The following is a 20,508-nucleotide window of genomic DNA, read 5'->3' as shown; positions in this document are numbered from 1 at the left end:
CCCACACAGCAAACAGCTGTCTCGGCATGCTGGGAGTTGTAGTTGCGTACCTCCAGCTGTTGCATAACTACATCTCCCAGCATGCCCTTCTGTGATCAGACATGCTGGGAATTGTAGTTTTGCAACAGCTGGAGGCACACTGGTTGGAAAATACTGAGTTAGGTAACAGAACCCAACTCAGTATTTTCCAACCAGTGTGCCTCCAGCTGTTTCAAAACTACAACTCCCAGCATGTACTGACAGACCGTGCATGCTGGGAGTTGTAGTTTTGCAACAGCTGGAGGTTTGCCCCCCCCCCCCCCCCATGTGAACGTACAGGGTACATTCACACGGGCGGGTTTACAGCAAGTTTCCTGCTTCAAGTATGAGCTGCGCAAATTTTTCGCCGCAGCGCAAATTCCTAGCGGGAAACTCACGGTAACCCGCCAGTGTGAATGCACCCTAAAAACACTACACTACACTAACAGCTAATAAAGAGTAAAACACTACATATACACCCCTTACACTGTCCCCCCCAATAAAAATGAAAAATGTATTGGCAGTGTTTCCAAAACTGAGCCTCCAGCTGTTGCAAAACAACAACTCCCAGCATTTCCGGACAGCCACTGATTGTCCAGGCATGCTGGGAGTTTAGCAACAGCTGGAGGCACCCTGTTTGGGAATCACTGGCGTAGAATACCCCTATGTCCACCCCTATGCAATCCCTAATTTAGTCCTCAAATGCGCATGGCGCTCTCTCACTTCGGAGCCCTGTTGTATTTCAAGGAAACAGTTTAGGGACACATATGGGGCATCGCCGTACTCGGGAGAAATTGCACTACAAATTTTGGGGGCTTTTTATCCTTTTACCCCTTATGAAAAGGAGAAGTTGGGGTCTACACCAGCCTGTTGGTGTAAAAAAAAAAAATTTTTACACTAACATGCTGGTGTTGCCCTTTACTTTTTATTTTCACAAGAGGTAAAAGGAAAAAAAGACCCCCAAAATTTGTAACGCAATTTCTCCTGAGTACGAAAATACCCCATATGTGGGCGTAAAATGCTCTGTGGGCGCACAACAAGGCTCAGGAGTGAGAGCGCACTATGTACATTTGAGACCTAAATTGATGATTTGCACAGGGGTGGCTGATTTTACAGCGGTTCTGACAAACGCAAAAATATAAATACCCACATGAGACCCCATTTTGGAAACTACACCCCTCACGGAATGTAATAAGGGGTACAGTGAGCATTTACACCCCACAGGGGTCTGACAGATTTTTGAAAATGAAAAATTTAATTTTTTTGTTTGCACAGCCCACTGTTCCAAAGATCTGTCAAACGCCAGTGGGGTGTAAATGCTCACTGCACCCCTTATTACATTCCGTGAGGGGTGTAGTTTCCAAAATGGGGTCACATGTGGGGCGTTCCACTGTTCTGGCACCACGGGGGGCTTTTTGTAAATGCACATGGCCCCCGACTTCCATTCCAAACAAATTATCTCTCTAAAAGCTCAATGGTGCTCCTTCTCTTCTGAGCATTGTAGTTTGCTCAGTGCACTTGACGTCCACATATGGGGTATTTCCATACTCAGAAGAAATGGGGTTACAAATTTTGGGGGGCATTTTCTCCTATTACCCTTTGTAAAAAAGTAAAATTTGGGGAAAAACCAGCATTTTAGTGGAAAAATATATTTTTTTCATTTACACATCAGACTAACAAAAAGTTGTCAAACACCTGTGGGGTGTTAAGGCTCACCGTACCCCTTGTTACGTTCCTTGAGGGGTGTCGTTTCCATAATAGTGTGCGATGTGGGGGGTTTTGCTGTCCTGGCACCATAGGGGCTTCCTAAATGGGACATGCCCCCCAAAAACCATTTCAGAAAAACTCACTCTCCTAAATCCCATTGTTGCGCCTTCGCTTCTGAGCCCTCTAGTGCACCCGCCGAACACTTGACATACACATATGAGGTATTTTCTTACTCGAGAGAAATTGGGTTACAAATTTTGAGAGGATTTTTTTCCTTTTACCCCTTGTAAAAATTCAAAAACTGGGTCTACAAGAACATGCCAGTGTAAAAAATGAAGATTTTGAACTTTGCTGCTATTCCTGTGAAACACCTAAAGGGTTAACACACTTACTGATTGTCATTTTGAATACTTTGAGGGGTGCAGTTTTTATAATTGGGTCATTTATCGGGTATTTCTAACCAGAAGACCCTTCAAATCCACTTCAAACCTGAACTGGTCCCTGAAAAATTCAGATTTTGAAAATTTTGCGAAAAATTGGTAAATTGCTGCTGAACTTTGAAGCCCTCTGATGTCTTCCAAAAGTAAAAACTCGTCAATTTTATGATGCAAAAATAAAGTAGATATATTGTATATGTGAATCAATATATAATTTATTTGGAATATCCATATTCCTTATAAGTAGAGAGCTTCAAAGTTAGAAAAATGCTAAATTTTCACTTTTCATGAAATTTTTGCATTTTTCACCTAGAAAGGATGCAAGTATCGCCAAAAATTTACCACTAACATAAAGTAGAATATGTCACGAAAAAACAATCTCGGAATCAAATTTATAAGTAAAAGCATTCCAGAGTTATTAATGCTTAAAGTGACAGTGGTCAGATTTGCAAAAAATGCTCCCGTCCTTAGGGTCATAATGGGCTCCGTCCCCAAGGGGTTAAAACATATCAAACCCAAAATGGTGGCATGGAAAAGTTCAACTTTTTTCTGCAAAAAACAAGCCCTGAAATAGCTTTTTAGTCGGAAAAAAAAAAAAAAAGTTATGGCAATTGAATGGCAATGCAAAAATGAACAAAAAAAAAAAAGGCATGCCAGGGGAATGGGGTTAAGAAATATGCAGGTTACTTACAAAGCCAGCGATCCGACACTACCCTAATAAAGTACTGAGGAGGCAACGGCTCGAACACAGGTACAAAGAAAGTGACAAGATGCTCATCCTGGGCGTATTTGGCTTTGAGAAGAAAATATTCATGATGCAAAATCACTTCACTGTCCACATCTTCTACTAATATCCAAAAAGCTTCAGAAGAACCATGGACCTGACAACAAAAGAATATAAGATCAAACAAGATGAGAAAGAAAAATAAAAAGGTACATATAAAACAAGATTGACTTTTTCATCTATAACTTGTGAGTAACAATATTCTATACATATATCTTTTGTTGAATGTACACCTCATGTTATTACCAACACCATAGTTTATATCATGGGTAACAAGACATTTAATGCTGCTGGCAATCAGACATCTGAAACACACCTTCTCATCCCACTGGAAGTCAGGGGTTACGGTCAACTCCACTTTCAATGTGGAGCGAGTTATTGGCTGTAAGTGCACGGACAGGTCCAGCTTTGGGAATAAGTGCACATATTTATGGATAGTTTTCCCCATCTTGGGCATACGGATCAGCTCACCTTTAAAAGAAAAATAGTGTTAATAAAAAGATTTAAAATTAGCTGTGAAACAATATAAAATAAGAAAACCATCAATACACAAAACATTTCAAAAAGGAATTGACATAATGCAAAAATAAACTAACATACTGATGTCCCTTTTAACCCCTTAAGGACCAGGCCATTTTACACCTTAAGGACCGGAGCGTTTTTTGCAATTCTGACCACTGTCACTTTAAACATTAATAACTCTGGAATGCTTTTAGTTATCATTCTGATTCAGAGATTGTTTTTTCGTGACATATTCTACTTTAACTTAGTGGTAAAATTTTATGGTAACTTGCATCCTTTCTTGGTGAAAAATCCCAAAATTTGATGAAAAAAATGAAAATATGTCTACTTTATGTTTGCATCATAAAATTGATGAGTTTTTACTTTTGGAAGACACCAGAGGGCTTCAAAGTTCAGCAGCAATTTGGAAATTTTTCACAAAATTTTCAAACTCACTATTTTTCAGGGACCAGTTCAGTTTTCAAGTGGATTTGAAGGGTCTTCATATTAGAAATACCCCATAAAAGACCCCATTATAAAAACTACACCCCCAAAGTATTCAAAATGACATTCAGTAAGTGTATTAACCCTTTAGGTGTTTCACAGGAATAGCAGCAAAGTGAAGGAGAAAATTCAAAATCTTCATTGTTTACACTCGCATGTTCTTGTAGACCCAATTTTTGAATTTTTGCAAGGGGTAAAAAGGAGAAAATTTTTACTTGTATTTGAAACCCAATTTCTCTCGAGTAAGGAAATACCTCATATGTCTATGTTAATTTTTCAGCGGGCGCAGTAGAGGGCTCAGAAGGGAAGGAGCGACAAATGGTTTTTGGGGGGCATGCCGCATTTAGGAAGCCCCTATGGTGCCAGGACAGCAAAAAAAAACACATGGCATACCATTTTGGAAACTAGACCCCTCAGGGAACGTAACAAAGGGTAAAGTGAACCTTAATACCCCACAGGTGATTCACGACTTTTGCATATGTAAAAAAAAAAAAAAAAAAATGTTTTACCTAAAATGCTTGGTTTCCCAAAAATTTTACATTTTTAAAAAGGGTAATAGCAGAAAATACCCCCCCAAAATTTGAAGCACAATTTCTCCGGATACAGAAAACACCTCGCATGGGGGTGAAAAGTGCTCTGCTGGCGCACTACAGGTCTCAGAAGAGAAGGAGTCACATTTGGCTTTTTTGAAGGAAATTTTGCTCTGGGGGCATGCCGCATTTAGGAAGCCCCTATGGTGCCAGAACAGCAAAAAAAAAAAAAACACATGGCATACCATTTTGGAAACTAGACCCCTCGGGGAACGTAACAAGGGGTAATGTGAACCTTAATGCCCTACATGTGTTTCACGACTTTTGCATATGTAAAAAAATATATATATTTTTTTACCTAAAATGCTTGTTTTGCCAAAAATTTTACATTTTTAAAAAGGGTAATAGCAGAAAATACCCCCCAAAATTTGTTAGGCAATTTCTCCCGAGTACGGCGATACCCCATATGTGACCCTAAACTGTTGCCTTGAAATACGACAGGGCTCCAAAGTGAGAGCGCCATGCGCATTTGAGGCCTAAATTAGGGACTTGCATAGGAGTGGACATAGGGGTATTCTACGCCAGTGATTCCCAAACAGGGTGCCTCCAGCTGTTGTAAAACTCCCAGCATGCCTAGACAGTCAACGGCTATCTGGCAATACTGGGAGTAGTTGTTTTGCAACAGCTGGAGGCTCCGTTTTGGAAACAGTGGCGTACCAGACGTTTTTCATTTTTATTGGGGAGGGGGGCTGTGTAGGGGTATGTGTATATGTAGTGTTTTTTACTTTTTATTTTATTTTGTGTTAGTGTAGTGTTTTTTAGGGTACAGTCACATGGGCGGGGGTTCACAGTAGTTTCTCGCTGGCAGTTTGAGCTGCGGCAGAAATTTTGCGGCACCTCAAACTTGCAGCCGGATACTTACTGTAATCCTCCGCCCATGTGAGTGTACCCTGTACATTCACATTGGGGGGTAGGAACATCCAGCTTTTGCATAACTACAACTCCCAGCATGTACGGTCTATCAGTGCATGCTGGGAGTTGTAGTTTTGCAACAGCTGGAGGCACACTGGTTGTGAAACACCGAGTTTGGCAACAAACTCAGTGTTTTGCAACCAGTGTGCATTCAGCTGTTGCAAAAGCTACAACCCCCAGCATGTACGGACAGCGGATGGGCATGCTGGGTCTTTTAGTTATGCAACAGCTGGAGGCATACTACTTTGGCTGGGGATGCTGGGGATTGTAGTTATGCAACAGATGGAGACACACTGGTTTGCTACTTAACTCCGTGTGCCTTCAGCTGTTGCAAAACTACAACTCTCAGCAGTCACCGACAGCCATTGGGCATGCTGGGAGTTGTAGTTATGCAACCACCAGATGCATCACTACAACTCCCAGCATGCCCTTTAGCTGATTGTGCAAGCTGGGAGTTGTAGTTAAACAACAGCTGAAGGTACACTTTTCCATAGAAAGAATGTGCCTCCAGTTGTTGCAAAACTACAAGTCAGCCAAACAACAAAAACGGCAAAACAATATGTGCCGTATGTAGGTCCCGGGGGTACCAGTAAATAGCCAAAAACAAAGAGACCCACAATACTAATATTATTTCAAAAAGTATAACAATCTTTATTAGACAAAAAACAGTTTTTAGAAAAATTAAAAAAAAGGCAGAGGATGACCTTACACAGGAGACAACAGGTGCCAGTGGGCCTGGTATGGGTAATGTGGGTATTCAATCAGGAGTATACATAATATAAGGCTAGCGTAGCTGCATGTTTACAATATCGTAACAATAGGTATAATATCTAACATACATTGAGGTAACATAGGAAGCAGCAATGCAATACAACAGACATAAATAGGAAATACCTAAAAAAGACTACCTGTCATATACCCAAAGACCAGGAGCACCAAGCACCAACACCCCAGGGGTGTTGGTGCTTGGTGCTCCTGGTCTTTGGGTATATGACAGGTAGTCTTTTTTAGGTATTTCCTATTTATGTCTGTTGTATTGCATTGCTGCTTCCTATGTTACCTCAATGTATGTTAGATATTATACCTATTGTTACGATATTGTAAACATGCAGCTACGCTAGCCTTATATTATGTATACTCCTGATTGAATACCCACATTACCCATACCAGGCCCACTGGCACCTGTTGTCTCCTGTGTAAGGTCATCCTCTGCCTTTTTTTTTATTTTTCTAAAAACTGTTTTTTATTGTCTAATAAAGATTGTTATACTTTTTGAAATAATATTAGTATTGTGGGTCTCTTTGTTTTTGGCTATTTAAAACTACAAGTCCCAGCATGCCCATAAGGGAATGCTGGGAGTTGTGGTGGTCTGCCTCCTGCTGTTGCATAACTACAGCTCCCAGCATGCCCTTTTTGCATGCTGGGAGCTGTTGCTAAGCAACAGTAGGAGGCTGTCACTCACCTCCAACGATCCTCGCCGCACAGGTCAGTCCCTCGTCGTCGCCGCCGCTGCTCCTGGGGCCCCGATCCCAACAGGGGCGCCGGGGATCGGGGTCCCCAGCACCCGGGGTGCACGTCCCGCTCACGTCCTCCGGAAGAGGGGCGGAGCGGGTTGCGGGAGTGACACCCGCAGCAGGCGCCCCGATTGGTCGGCCGGTAATCCGGCCGACGAATCAGGGCGATCGTGAGGTGGCACCAGTGCCACCTCACCCCTGCTGGCTCTGGCTGTTCAGCCAATAATTCCGGGTCACCGGGTCACTGGAGACCCGATTGACCCGGAATCCGCCGCAGATCGCTGGACTGAATTGTCCAGCGATCTGCGGCCATCGCCGACATGGGGGGTCATCATGACCCCCCTGGGCGATATGCCCCGATGCCTGCTGAACGATTTCAGCAGGCATCGGGCACCGGCTCCGCTCCAGATGGTTGCGGGGGGCTGGTAAAACACATGACGTTCTCATACGTCATGTGTCTTAAGGACTCGGAAATGGAGACGTATGAGAACGTCATGTGTCCTTAAGGGGTTAAGGAGGTTGTTCAACTCTCAGCAACCCCCCGCCAATCAGTTTTTAAAGGGTGCAGAGTGTATGTGCAAGCCACCAGCCTCTACAATGTTATAAATTCTTGTATCTGCATTGATGTACGATAAGTAGGGGTGTTGTAAAGCACTGCATCATTGACTTTGGGACGATGCTGACGTACCTTACACCACTGCTACTTAAACTAGTGATAAAAGGTCAGAGCTCTACTACCCAGCATACAGGCCATCAATATTATGAGGCTGGATAACCTCTTTAACCCCTTAAGGACCCAGCCAATTTTCACTGTAGGACCCTGCCATTTTTTGCACATCTGACCACTGTCACTTTAAACATTAAAAACTCTGGGATGCTTTTACCTTTCATTCTGATTCAGAGATTGTTTTTTCGTGACATATTCTACTTTATGTTAGCGGTAAAATTTTGTCGATACTTGCATCATTTCTTGGTGAAAAATTCCCAAATTTTATGAAAAAATTGAAAATTTTGCTTTTTTTTTTTTTACTTTGAAGCTCTCTGCTTATAAGGAAAATTAATATTCCAAATAAATTATATATTGATTCACATATACAATATGTCTACTTTAGGTTTCCATCATAAAGTTGACATGTTTTTACTTTTGGAAGACATCAGAGGGCTTCAAAGTATAGCAGCAATTTTCAAATTTTTCACAAAATTTTCAAAATCTAAATTTTTCAGGGACCAGTTCTGTTTTGAAGTGGATTTGAAGGGCCTTCATATTAGAAATACCCCACAAATGACCCCATTATAAAAACTGCACCCCTCAAAGTATTCAAAATGACATTCAAAAGGTTTGTTAACCCTTTAGAAGTTTCACAGAAATAGCATCAAAATGGAGAAAATTCTAAATCTTCATTTTTTACACTCGCATGTTCTTGTAGACCCAGTTATTAAATTTTTACAAGGGGTAAAAGGAGAGAAATCTTCCTAAAATGTGTAACCCAATTTCTCTCGAGTAAGAAAATACCTCATGTGTATGTCAAGTGTTCGGCGGGCGCAGTAGAGGGCTCAAAAGGGAAGGAGCGACAGTGGGATTTTGGAGAGTGAGTTTTTCTGAAATGGTTTTTGGGGGGCATGTCACATTTCGGAAGCCCCTATGGTGCCAGAACAGCAAAAAAAAAAAAAACACAAGGCATTCTATTTTGGAAACTACACCTTTCAAGGCACGTAATAAGGGGTCCAGTGAGCCTTAACACCCCACAGGTGTTTGACGACTTTTCGTGAAAGTTGGATGTGTAAATTATTTTTTTCCCACTAAAATGCTAATTTCCCTCAAATTTAAAATTTTTACAAGGGGTAATAGGACAAAATTCCCCCCAAAATTTGAAACCCCATCTCTTCTGAGTATGGAAATACCCCATGTGTGGACGTCAAGTGCTCTGCTGGAGCACTACAATGCTCAGAAGAGAAGGAGCACCATTGAGCTTTTGGGGGAAAAAAAAAATAGTTTGGAATGGAAGTCAGGGGCCATGTGAGTTTACAAAGCCCCCCGTGGTGCCAGAACAGTGGACCCCCCCCCCCCCCACATGTGACCCTATTTTGGAAACTACACCCCTCACAGAATTTAATAGGGGGTGCAGTGAGTATTTACACACCACTGGCATTTGACAGATCTTTGGAACAGTGGGCTGTGCAAATGAAAAATTAAATTTTTCATTTTCACGGACCACTGTTCCAAAAATTTGTTTTTATAATGGGGTCATTTGTGGGGTATTTCTAATGTGAAGACCCTTCAAATCCACTTCAAACCTGAACTGGTCTCTGAAAAAAAGCGAGGTTCAAAATTTTGTGAAAAATTGGAAAAGTGCGGCTGAACTTTGAAGCCCTCTGGTGTCTTCCAAAAGTAAAAACACGTCAATTTTATGATGCAAACATAAAGTAGACATATTGGAAATGTGAATTAAAAAAAAATATATTTTGAATATCCATTTTCCTTACAAGCAGAAAGCTTCAAAGTTCGAAAAATGCAAAATTTTCTAATTTTTCATCAAATTTTGGGATTTTTCATCAAGAAAGGATGCAAGTTACCACAAAATTTTACCACTATGTTAAAGAAGAATATGTCACGAAAAAACAATCTCGGAATCAGAATGATAACTAAAAGCATTCCAGAGTTATTAATGTTTAAAGTGACAGTGGTCAGATGTGCAAAAAACGCTCTGGTCCTAAGGTGTAAAATGGCCTGGTCCTTAAGGGGTTAATCATTGCATACATATCAAATAAAAACACACACATTTTATATAAAAGGGTTAGGTCATGTGACCAACCAACAAGCAAAAAATTTGATGTCTGGAAAATCTGGAATGGATCCTAAAGACATATACTAGCACCAGAAGTATAAGGTATATATGACATGTTGCGAGGGAAGGATACCTATGTGAAGACACGCAAACATATGTTGTTCTTATCAAAATCTATATAGGTGAGCGTTAAGGAAGGGAAACTTGAATTTACCACCCGCTCCACCTACGCACCTGATCTTTAAAAAATTCCTATGCTTTAGCAAGACAGAATCAAATCTTGCCGCAAGTTCATACCTTGCGGTTGCCACATATCCAATTGGAATATCCAAAAGGATTCGCGGTTTAACAGGGCCCTACGATGATCTCCACCTCTGGTATGTCTGTGCAGCTTTTCTACACCCATTAGTTTTAACCCCTTCAGGACCAAGCCCATTTTGGCCTTAAGGACCAGAGCATTTTTTGCACATCTGACCACTGTCACTTTAAACATTAATAACTCTGGAATGCTTTTAGTTATTCTGATTCCGAGTTTTTTCGTGACATATTCTACTTTAACATGGTGGTAAATTTTTGTGGTAACTTGCATCCTTTCCTTGTGAAAAATCCTAAAATTTGATGAAAAATTTGAAAATTTTGCATTTTTCTAACTTTGAAGCTCTCTGCTTGTAAGGAAAATGTATATTACAAATAAAAATGTTTTTTATTCACATATACAATATGTCTACTTTATGTTTGCATCATAAAAGTGACGAGTTTTTACTTTTGGAAGACACCAGAGGGCTTCAAAGTTCAGCAGCAATTTTCCAATTTTTCTCAAAATTTTCAAACTCACTATTTTTCAGGGACCAGTTCAGGTTTGAAGTGGATTTGAAGGGTCTTCATATTAGGAATACCCCACAAAAGACCCCATTATAAAAACTGCACCCCCCAAAGTATTCAAAATGACATTCAGTCATCATTTTAACCCTTTAGGTGTTTCACAGGAATAGAAGCAAAGTGAAGGAGAAAATTCACAATCTTCATTTTTTACACTCGCATGTTCTTGTAGACCCAATTTTTGAATTTTTACAAGGGGTAAAAGGAGAAAATGTATACTTATATTTGTAGCCCGATTTCTCGAGTAAGCGCATACCTCATATGTCTATGTAAAGTGTTCGGCGGGCGCAGTAGAAGGCTCAGAAGGGAAAGAGCGATAAGGGAATTTTGGAGAGCACGTTTTTCTGAAATGGTTTTTGGGGGGCATGTTGCATTTAGGAAGCCCCTATGGTGCCAGAACAGCAAAAAACCCTCACATGGCATACCATTTTGGAAACTAGACCCCTTGAGGAACATAAGGAATAAAGTGAGCCTTAATAAACCACAGGTGTTTCACGACTTTTGCATATGTAAAAAAAAATTATTTTTTTTCCACTAAAATGTGTGTTTCCCCCCAAATTTCACATTTTTCCAAGGGTTAATAGCAGGAAATACCCCCCAATATTTGTAACCCCTTCTCTTCTGAGTATGGAGGTACCCCATAAGTTGACCTGAAGTGCACTATGGGCGAACTACAATGCTCAGAAGAGAAGGAGTCATATTTGGCTTTTTGAGAGCAAATTTTGCTCGGGGGGCATATCGCATTTAGGAAGCCCCTATGGTGCCAGAACAGCAAAAAAAAACCACATGGCATACCATTTTGGAAACGAGACCCCTTGAGGAACGTAGCAAGGGGTACAGTGAGCATTTGCCCCCCACTGGTGTCTGACAGATCTTTGCAACAGTGGGCTGTACAAGTTTTCATTTTCACGGACCACTGTTCCAAAGATCCGTCAGACACCTGTGGGGGGTAAATTCTCACTGCACCCCTCATTACATTCCGTGAGGGGTGTAGTTTCCGAAATGGGGTCACATGTGGGGTTTTGTTTTTTTTGCGTTTGTCAAAACTGCTGTAACAATCAGCCACCCCTGTGCAAATCACCTCAAATGTACATGGTGCGCTCTCCCTTCTGGGCCTTGTTGTGCGCCCCCAGAGCCCTTTGTGCTCACATATGGGGTATCTCTGTAGTCGGGAGAAATTGCGTTACAAATTATGGGGGGCTTTTTTCCCTTTTACCTCTTGTGAAAATGTAAAGTATAGGGCAACATCAGCATGTTAGTGTAAAAAATTACATTTTTTTTACACTAACATTCTGGTGTAGACCCCAACATTTCCTTTTCATGAAGGGTTAAAGAAGAAAAAGCCCCCCAAACCTTGTAACGCAATTTCTCCCGAGTACGGTGATACCCCATATGTCGCCCTAAACTGTTGCCTTGAAATACGACAGGGCTCCAAAGTGAGAGCGCCGTGCGCATTTGAGGCCTAAATTAGGGATTTGCATAGGGGTGGACATAGGTGTATTCTACGCCAGTGATTCCCAAACAGGGTGCCTCCAGCTGTTGTAAAACTCCCAGCATGCGTGGACAGTCAACGTCTGTCCGGCAATACTGGGAGTTGTTTTTCAACAGCTGGAGGCTCTGCTTTGGAAACAGTGGCGTACCGGACGTTCTTATTGGGGGAGGGGGGCTGTGTAGGGGTATGTGTATATGTAGTGTTTTTAACTTTTTATTTTATTTTGTGTTAGTGTAGTGTAGTGTTTTTAGGGTACAGTCACATGGGCGAGTTTCCCGGCGCAAAATTTGCTGCATCTCAAGATGCGAGAAACCCACTGTAAAGGCCTCGCCCATGCATTCACAGGGGGGGGGGGGGGGGGGGGGGTGCACCAGCTGTTGCAAAACCACAACTCCCAGCATGCATGGTCTGTTAGTGCATGCTGGGAGTTATAGTTTTGCAACAGCTGGAGGCACACAGGTTAGGAAACACTGAGTTAGAAACAATGTTTTCCAACCAGTGTGTCTCCAGTTGTTGCAAAACTACAACTCCCAGCATGCCTAGACAGCTGAAGGGCATGCTGGGAGTTGTAGTTCGGCAACATCTGAAGGGCCAGATGTTGCTGAACTAAAACTCCCAGCATGCCTGGACAGTCAGTGCATACTGGGAGTTGTAGTTTTGCAACAGCTGGAAGAGCACAGATTGGAGACCATTATACAATGGTCTCCAAACTGGGGCCCTCCAGATGTTGCAAAACTACAACTCCCAGCATGCCCAGACAGCCAAAGGCTGTCTAGGCATGCTGGGAGTTGTAGTTTTCAGACTCCTAGAAGCAGCAGTGAAGATCTTCACTGCTGCTTCTGAGGACCATATACTCACCTGCCGGTCCCGTCGCTGCTCCTCGGTCCCGCCAGGTAAGGCCGCCGGTCCCCTGATGTCCCCCCCCCCCCCCCCTATGCCGCAGGTCCCCGCGAGCCCCCGCAGCCATCGTCCCCCGTTCTGCCCGACTTCCAGGGGCGGGCAGTGCGGGGGATCTGAACTTTCACCCCAGATCACTGTGATTGGTCCACAGGGACCAATCACAGTGATCGCTGACCAGGACCATCAATGGATGGCCCTGGGGGTGAAGCAGAAGTTGTCCCCTGCTGGAAACAGCGGGACTTCTGCCAGTTAACCCGTGCGATGCTGCGCATCGCCGGGTTAACTGAATGTCACTTATAAACGCCGGATGCGCGAACGCACTGCACAACCCGGCGTTTATATATGCCATTCTGCGGGAAGGGGTTAAAGAGTCGCAAACGCCTCCATGAGCCTCCCTGAAGTGCCGGGACAAAGAAGACACATTAAAACCTGCTCCTCTCGCATCCGAAATGTGTCTCCTAATCCGGCACTTCAGGGAGTTCGTGGTGCAACCCACATATTGCATTTTACAAGTCTCACAAGTCGCAAGATATACCACATAATTTGTGTTACAGTTAATATAGGATTTAACCATATAACTTCTGTTTGTACTACAAGAGGAGAAAACATTGGTAACTGTAATGTGGTCACAAGTGATACATTGTCTGTGACCACACTTCCAGCAACCTGGAAAATGTAACCATGTGGGTTTAACTTTAACTTTATTGGGGTCTACAAAAAAAGACTAGGTGACAACTGTGAACCCAGAGAAGGTCCCCGCCTGGCCACTGCTTGTATATAATGAGTCTGAAAATTACATAAAACAGAATCCTGTTCCAAAATATGTAGGTATTTTTTCATGATATTTTTTATTTCATAAAACTGTTTGCTGTAGGTTGTGATAAATTTAGGTAAAGCTTGTTTGTCACTATGGGGATTAACATCTCTAGTCTTCCTTCTGTTAGGTGGAAGAGGTGGCAGCAGAGAGCACTTGTCAGACTGGAAAGAACTGCACACATTTCTCTGTGGTATCTCTCTAATATACAGCAGCTAATAAGTACTGGAAAGGTTAAGATTTTTAAATAGAAGTAATTTACAAATCTGTTTAGCTTTCTTGTACCAGTTGATTTGAAAAAGGATATTTTTTTGTACTCACCGTAAAATCTCTCCCGTAACCTTCATTTGGGGACACAGGAGACCATGGGTTATTATGTTTCTGTCCACTAGGAGGCTGACACTAGGCAAAAAAAAGTCGGCTCCTCCCAGCAGGATAAACCCGCCCACTGACTAATCAGTTGCATCACAAAGCAGTAGGAGAAGCCAAGACAACATGGAGATGCATCCGAAGGACACCAGAAAGGAACAACAGGCAGCAACCTGACCAGGTATCCGGAAATAGGTGGGTGCTGTGAGTGCCGGAACTGCAGCTGCGGCAGACGACACGCTAACCATCGGCGCTGTAGAGAGTCCGCTGCACATGCTGGGGCACCCATTTCGGCCAACTGGCACAAGTGGGGAGGTAAAAGTACTTCAGCTGCGGCAGACTTCGTATGGGTGACCGGCGGTGAAAACAGGCAGAGTGCCACCCTGTTTTCTGGTATGCCCCAAGGGACTGTAGCAGTAGGGAGGCGAGCCACGCTGATTAGTATCCCTAAGTCTGGACCTCTGTCAAAACTCCATACCCCAGTAAATGACCAAATGGTCGCCACTGAAAACGGGCCAAGGCCCGAAACAATCATCCAGAATAAGAAACAGTGCTGACTCTGGGTCCGCAGCTCATGTATGCAAAATGGTACAGTGCAAAATACTATTTGCCGCAAACAAGCGGACCAAGGGTAAAGCACTGCAATGTGTTGAAGGGCACAGTCAGGAGTTCTCACTGATGAAAGAGACAACCACTGCTGCAGGTCACTCATGTGCAAAGCAGAGTCGAGGTGAATTGGTGCACTATACCTGAAGACACTGCTATATCAGGGTGACTGAAGAAAAGTTCCGTAAGCAGTCTCAAAAAATCCCTGTAATACACGTGCCCCAGATAAGGGGACATATCAGATAAGTGGCGCACTGTACCCGAAGATATTGCCATCACGGGGCAAAGCCTAAGGCACCAGAAGTAAGCTTCCAAAGCGGCCCCAGTTTTCAAAAATCCATTAGGGGGCATATCAGAAATTAAACTGATAAGAACAGATACTACACTAGATTGTAGCCAAAAGGCCGAGAAGCTATTATGAATGCTCTCAAGGCATAGGGGAGTATACTAGGAAGCAGGAGATCTGGAGGGAAATACTCCACACTACCAAACTGACAAGGGCATGAGAAATGGCCATATAAAAGCTATGCAGGTGCAATGACCACTTTTGGCCACTAGAGGGGAGCCCAACACAGGAGAGAGAACAGTGCCGAGCAATTAGCAAGTCAGCTTTTTTTTTTTTTTTTTTTTTAAACAGAAACCCCATCACCCCGCAGGAGGGGCTGTCCACGTCCCCACCAGGGAAGAAGGAGTATGTTAACCCCTGGCGCACATCTCCGGTGGGGAAGAAAGCCATAACGGCGCTGAGACCAGTAATTAAAAGCCCAATGGCTTTGGCATGTTGAAGAAAAAATAAAAAAATATATATATTAAAAAAAGGGGGAATGGCCGGCTGTGATCATACAGGCGCCTGAAAATGAAAGTATAACTGCCACCCGAAAGACTCCCCTGCCGCCAGCTGATTAAGCTGAGACCCGGAAGGGAGGAGTCTTCCCCTTGCAGCGGTAAGCTTCTGAGATGGCAGAACAGATCCACCGCAAAATGGTCATCTTTGTAGGAGAAAGTCCCTAAGCACAAAGAAAGTCACACTGGCGAAAAGGAAGAGGTGACCAAAAGGTAAATCTGAACGACCCGTACACATCAAGACCATGAAGCAAACATTCCCTGGACAAAAGGACCATATCGTCATTGAGATGAAAGGTGGAGACCACCTTAAAGAAAAAGGATGGAACAACCTTGTCCTGGTGTAAAACCAGGTAGGGGGAACAGCAGGAGAGAGCCGGCAGCTCCAAAACTCTCCTAATGAAAGTGACTGCAATGAGGAAGGCCACCTTCCAGGAAAGGATACGCAGAGAAACATCCCGGAGAGGTTTGAAGGGAGTACCCTGCAAGGCTCTGAGAACCAGATTCAGATCCCAAGGGGGAGTAGGGGGATCCGTAAGGCAGAGTCGCATAAGCAGCACCATGCAGAAAAGTCCAGATGTGAAAATCTGACACCAGGGGACACTGAAATAGAATGGAGAGAGCAGACACCAGACCCTTAAGGGAACTGAGAGCCAAGCATTGTTCCAGCCCAGACTGTAAAAAAGGAAAGAAGGCGTGTGAGGGAGAACACAACCGGGGAGAAGGAGTGAGATTCACACCATCGAAAGTAGGACTGCCAGGTACAGTGATAAATCTTCACAGAGGAAGGCTTGCGCGCCTTGAACATTGTGCGGATCACTTGGGGAGAGAACCCCCCTGGCCCTCAGAACTGCGTATTCAACTGCCACGCCGTCAAATGCAGCAACAGTAAATTGGGGTGGCAAAGGGGAGCCTGGTCGGGACAAACTGGGAGGTGCAGTGGTACGTAGTCCAGAGCCACAAGAATGGCGGAAACGCCCTCCGCTTTGAGCTTCCTCAGGACCCTGGGAAGGAGAGGAAGAGGAGGGAAGAGATAGGGAAGGACGAAGTGCAACCAGGGAATCACTAGGGCGTCTAAAACTAGGGCCAGAGGATTTCGGGACTTCGCGACAAAGTGAGGAACTTTCTGGTTGTGGCAGGACACAAAGAGGACCATGTCCGGAGTGCCCCAGAGGTTTGTCACTATGTTTAATAGAATAATAGCATGATGTGTCCACCATGTTGTACGTTCTAAATAGACCACAGTGTATTCTAAAGTTCTTCTATTCAAGTGCCAGTCTTAGAGAATACTTCTTGTCTCTTTAGAGAAGACAGATAAGAGGTCTAGTTAGCCAGTCTTGTGAATGTTATTCTGACTAACAATTACCTAGACTAGACTATCAAGAGATGAACACGTCTATGTGAAAGAGACCTCCATGGTATTCTTACCTCTCCAATAAATTTGGATCTCTAGGTAGGCCCCAAGATGTCTATGAGAATACAGGTTTTAAATTACTTATGTAAAAAATAATCCCTGAATTTGTAATTAATTATGGCTATACATCAAGTGTGGAATGTGGGTTTGAAACCAACATTGGACAGTTAACCCTTTATGGTAATGATGCAAATTGCTTATGCAATAGCACCCCCTTGCGTATGGGTAGTTGACATTACACCGACAGGAAAGGCATTATGGGTGATATGTTCAATGCATTCTGGGTATTATAGTGATGTCATAGTCTTAACCAAATGTACACGCCCAATCTACATTCATTGGGGAATTCCAATTTAGGAGGGTGCGTCTAATTAAAAAGTCTGGTAAACCAGATGTTGGGGACTGTAGAGAACACACAAAGACACAGGAAAGAGGTCCAACAAGGTGGAAAAGCCATGTGAGATCCCAGCAAGCCAGACTGATCACACGGTACCAGACCAATGGCTATTTATGACGATAAGATGGACCGTTTAGCGTTCCTAAGAGCAGAAGCGAAGTTCTTATATAGACTTGGTAAGAGACACAAAAATGGTGTTCCATTTAAATAAGACCAATTTGGATAATGTGGATGGAATTACACCATTTAAATTGGCGAATAAATTAAATAAAATAATTATCTCCATATTGAGATTATAGTTTCAGGATATTGTGAGAATTCATTCTACCTGCAGAAGAATCAAGACTCAATCTATCAAAGCATTAAATAATTGCTTAGAAATATAGTGTTATAAGTATATTTCCCACACCGGAAACTTGTTTCAAGTTCTTCCTTCTAAAATATAGTCTAGCGAGATCATAAAACTCTGCTAATTGTCGTAATACTCTTACAAAGATCATGTATAGAAAATAGTCCAAAATGGGGTGGAAGTATATCATAGTTCTTCCATGTTTATATCCTTAGATGGATTTGCCCATTCTTGGAGTCATGTGATTTGCAGTTTGTTAGAAGGGGGCAGGGAGTGTATTTCGCATTCCATATTGATATGTCCATGATTAGATATTGCCCATCTTGATATCATAAGGTTTCCTCTGAACACAGCGATATGTAACCTTTTTCTTATATGATATTCCTAAGCTAGTAGCTTTTGTTTTATTGTAACAAGTTACTTACTACTCATATTGTTCTATTATATGTAGTCAATTAACAAGCTTGTAATGTTTACTAATATATCTAATTGATATACATTTGCATATATTGTGTTTATTACTCATTTATGTTTATAATGTTATAACCAATAAATGTGCACATTTTGTAATACCTGTGTATTATCGTAAATTGCAAAACTACATCCTTAAGCGTTAATGTCAGAGAGCTTCCTGGGTGGACCAATGGCCCTGGACTGTGTGGTCACTGAAGATTTCCCCCCCCCCCCCCCCCAACTGCTAAGACTGGCATCCGTCATGATGACCTGCCAGTGGAGAGGCAGAAAGGATTGTCCCTGTCGAAGAGGGGACCAAAGCCACCACAGGAGGGACTGGCGAGTCCAGGGAGGAAGAATGATCCTGTGATCAAGGGATAGAGGAGACTTGTCCCACCGGGACAGAAGAGAAATTTGAAGAGGTCGACAATGAAACTGGGCAAACGGAACGGCCTCCATGGCCGCCACCATCCGAACCAGGAATACCATGCAGAACTGAAGAGAAACTGGAACAGGACGTGGGAGAAGACTAACTCCTGATGACAGAGCATGGCACTTGTATGGCGGAAACCGAATTTGGGCGGTCGCCGTGTTGAACAGGAGCCCCAAGAAAATCAGAGACTGGGTGGGTATCAGGTTGCACTTTGACCACCCAGCCGAAACAGGACAAGGTCTGAAGAACGAGATGAATACTATCTTGATTCTGGGCCCTGGTTGGAGCTTTGACCAGGAGCTCATCCAGGTAGGGGGATCACGGACACACCTTGGGCTCGCAGGATGGCGATTCACTGCCGCCAGGACCTTTGTGAAGACCCTTGGGACCGTGGCTAGGCCAAAAGGAAGGGCCACAAACTGAAAATGGCCCTTCGGAACTGCAAAGTGGAGATATCGCTGATGTGCCGGAAAAATGGCTATGTGAAGTTAAGTGTCTCAGATATCCACCGAGGGAAGAAACTCCCCGATCCATGGATGCCACTACATAACGCAGAGACTCCATACGGAAATGAAGCAGGAGTAGATGACTATTGAGCTTCAGATCCAGGAAAGGGCAGACAGCACCCCCTTTCTTGGGGATGACGAACAGGTTGGAATAGAACCCAGAAAAACACTCCTTGGGAGGAACTGGGATAATCACTCCTTGAGCAAGAAGGGTCTGAAGCGCAACCCGAAAGGCCACCGCTAAAGAAGGAGAGCGAGGAGGGCGAGATGGAAAAAAAATGATCCCTTGGGAAGGAAGCAAACTTGATCCGATAGCCGTTGGGCTACACGTGGGCAGACCGAACGTCCCAGAACAGGGACAGATGACCTCCCACCCAAAAAGAGTGTTCGGGTGGGGGCGTCCCTTCAGGCAGAGGGAAGCTTACTGGTGCCAGACTTAGATATAAAATGGCCGGAACGGTTATCAGACTTCCAGGAGGGAAGAGCCTTGAAGGAAGGGGTCATCTTATCCTGTGAGGGCGCCTGTCTGGCTGCCCGACCCGAAGGACCGAAAGGAGGTCGATTTCCTGCGGGAATCGGTACAGGGAGACTTGTTCTGCGGTAATAAGGAGCTCTTACCTCCAGTAGCCTCGGAAATAATTTCATCAAGGCTGTATGTAACACCAAAGAAAGAAAGAAAATGGAGCGCTCACTGTGAAAATTGCAGACAGGTCACCGGGAACATTTACTTCATGGGTCTTGTCGGTCCAGGCAGGGAGGAGGCAGGTTTATCCTGGGCAAGTTCAGACGTCAGGATTCACTTGCCGCCTCCCTGCCTGGACCGACAAGACCCATGAAGTAAATGTTCCCGGTGACCTGTCTGCAATTTTCACGGTGAGCGCTCAGTTTTCTATCTTTGGTGTTACATACATGCTGTCTTTTTTTCCGGCGTGTAGCGCCGCCCGTTATTGCTACCTGGATGCACCTGGATCCATTAATTAACTGTGGAGTTTGTTATACTTTGTAGGGAGTTACGCTGGTGCCGGCAATTTGTCTCTTTGGAGTTTGGGGAATTTCATCAGGGTGTTTCCCAAAGAGTTGGGTCCCAGAGAAGGGAAGCGCAGAGATTTCTTGGAAGCGGCATCGGCGTCCCATGCCTTGAGCCACATGGAGCGACAAATCGCCACCAGATTACCTGTGGCAAAAGCCATACAACGGGCAGACTGCAGAGAAGCAGAGCACAAGTAGTCCCCAGCATTGGAGAGAAAGTGCAAGATCCTCCAAATCTTCTGAAGGGGCCCCAGACAAAATGCCCTGGCAG

General features: G+C 43.7%; 1 protein-coding gene and 1 pseudogene across 1 annotated transcript in view; both read right to left on the bottom strand.

The window, feature by feature from the left end:
- SNRNP200 (small nuclear ribonucleoprotein U5 subunit 200) overlaps positions 1-20,508 on the bottom strand; it is an 83,437-nt gene that overhangs the window by 24,670 nt on the left and 38,259 nt on the right. The window contains exons 27-28 of the mRNA XM_056571354.1: positions 3,263-3,417; positions 2,854-3,043 (exon numbers count right to left, since the gene is read on the bottom strand). Coding sequence (XP_056427329.1) covers positions 2,854-3,043; positions 3,263-3,417 — 345 coding nt within the window. The remainder of the gene's footprint in view (positions 1-2,853; positions 3,044-3,262; positions 3,418-20,508) is intronic.
- Positions 15,058-15,229, bottom strand: LOC130267956 (U2 spliceosomal RNA; annotated as a pseudogene).

Source organism: Hyla sarda, chromosome 4, assembly GCF_029499605.1.
Source record: "Hyla sarda isolate aHylSar1 chromosome 4, aHylSar1.hap1, whole genome shotgun sequence".
Classification (NCBI taxonomy): Eukaryota; Metazoa; Chordata; class Amphibia; order Anura; family Hylidae; genus Hyla; species Hyla sarda.
Note: the sequence above shows the minus strand (reverse complement) of the source record. Positions and strands in the feature narration are given on the sequence as shown.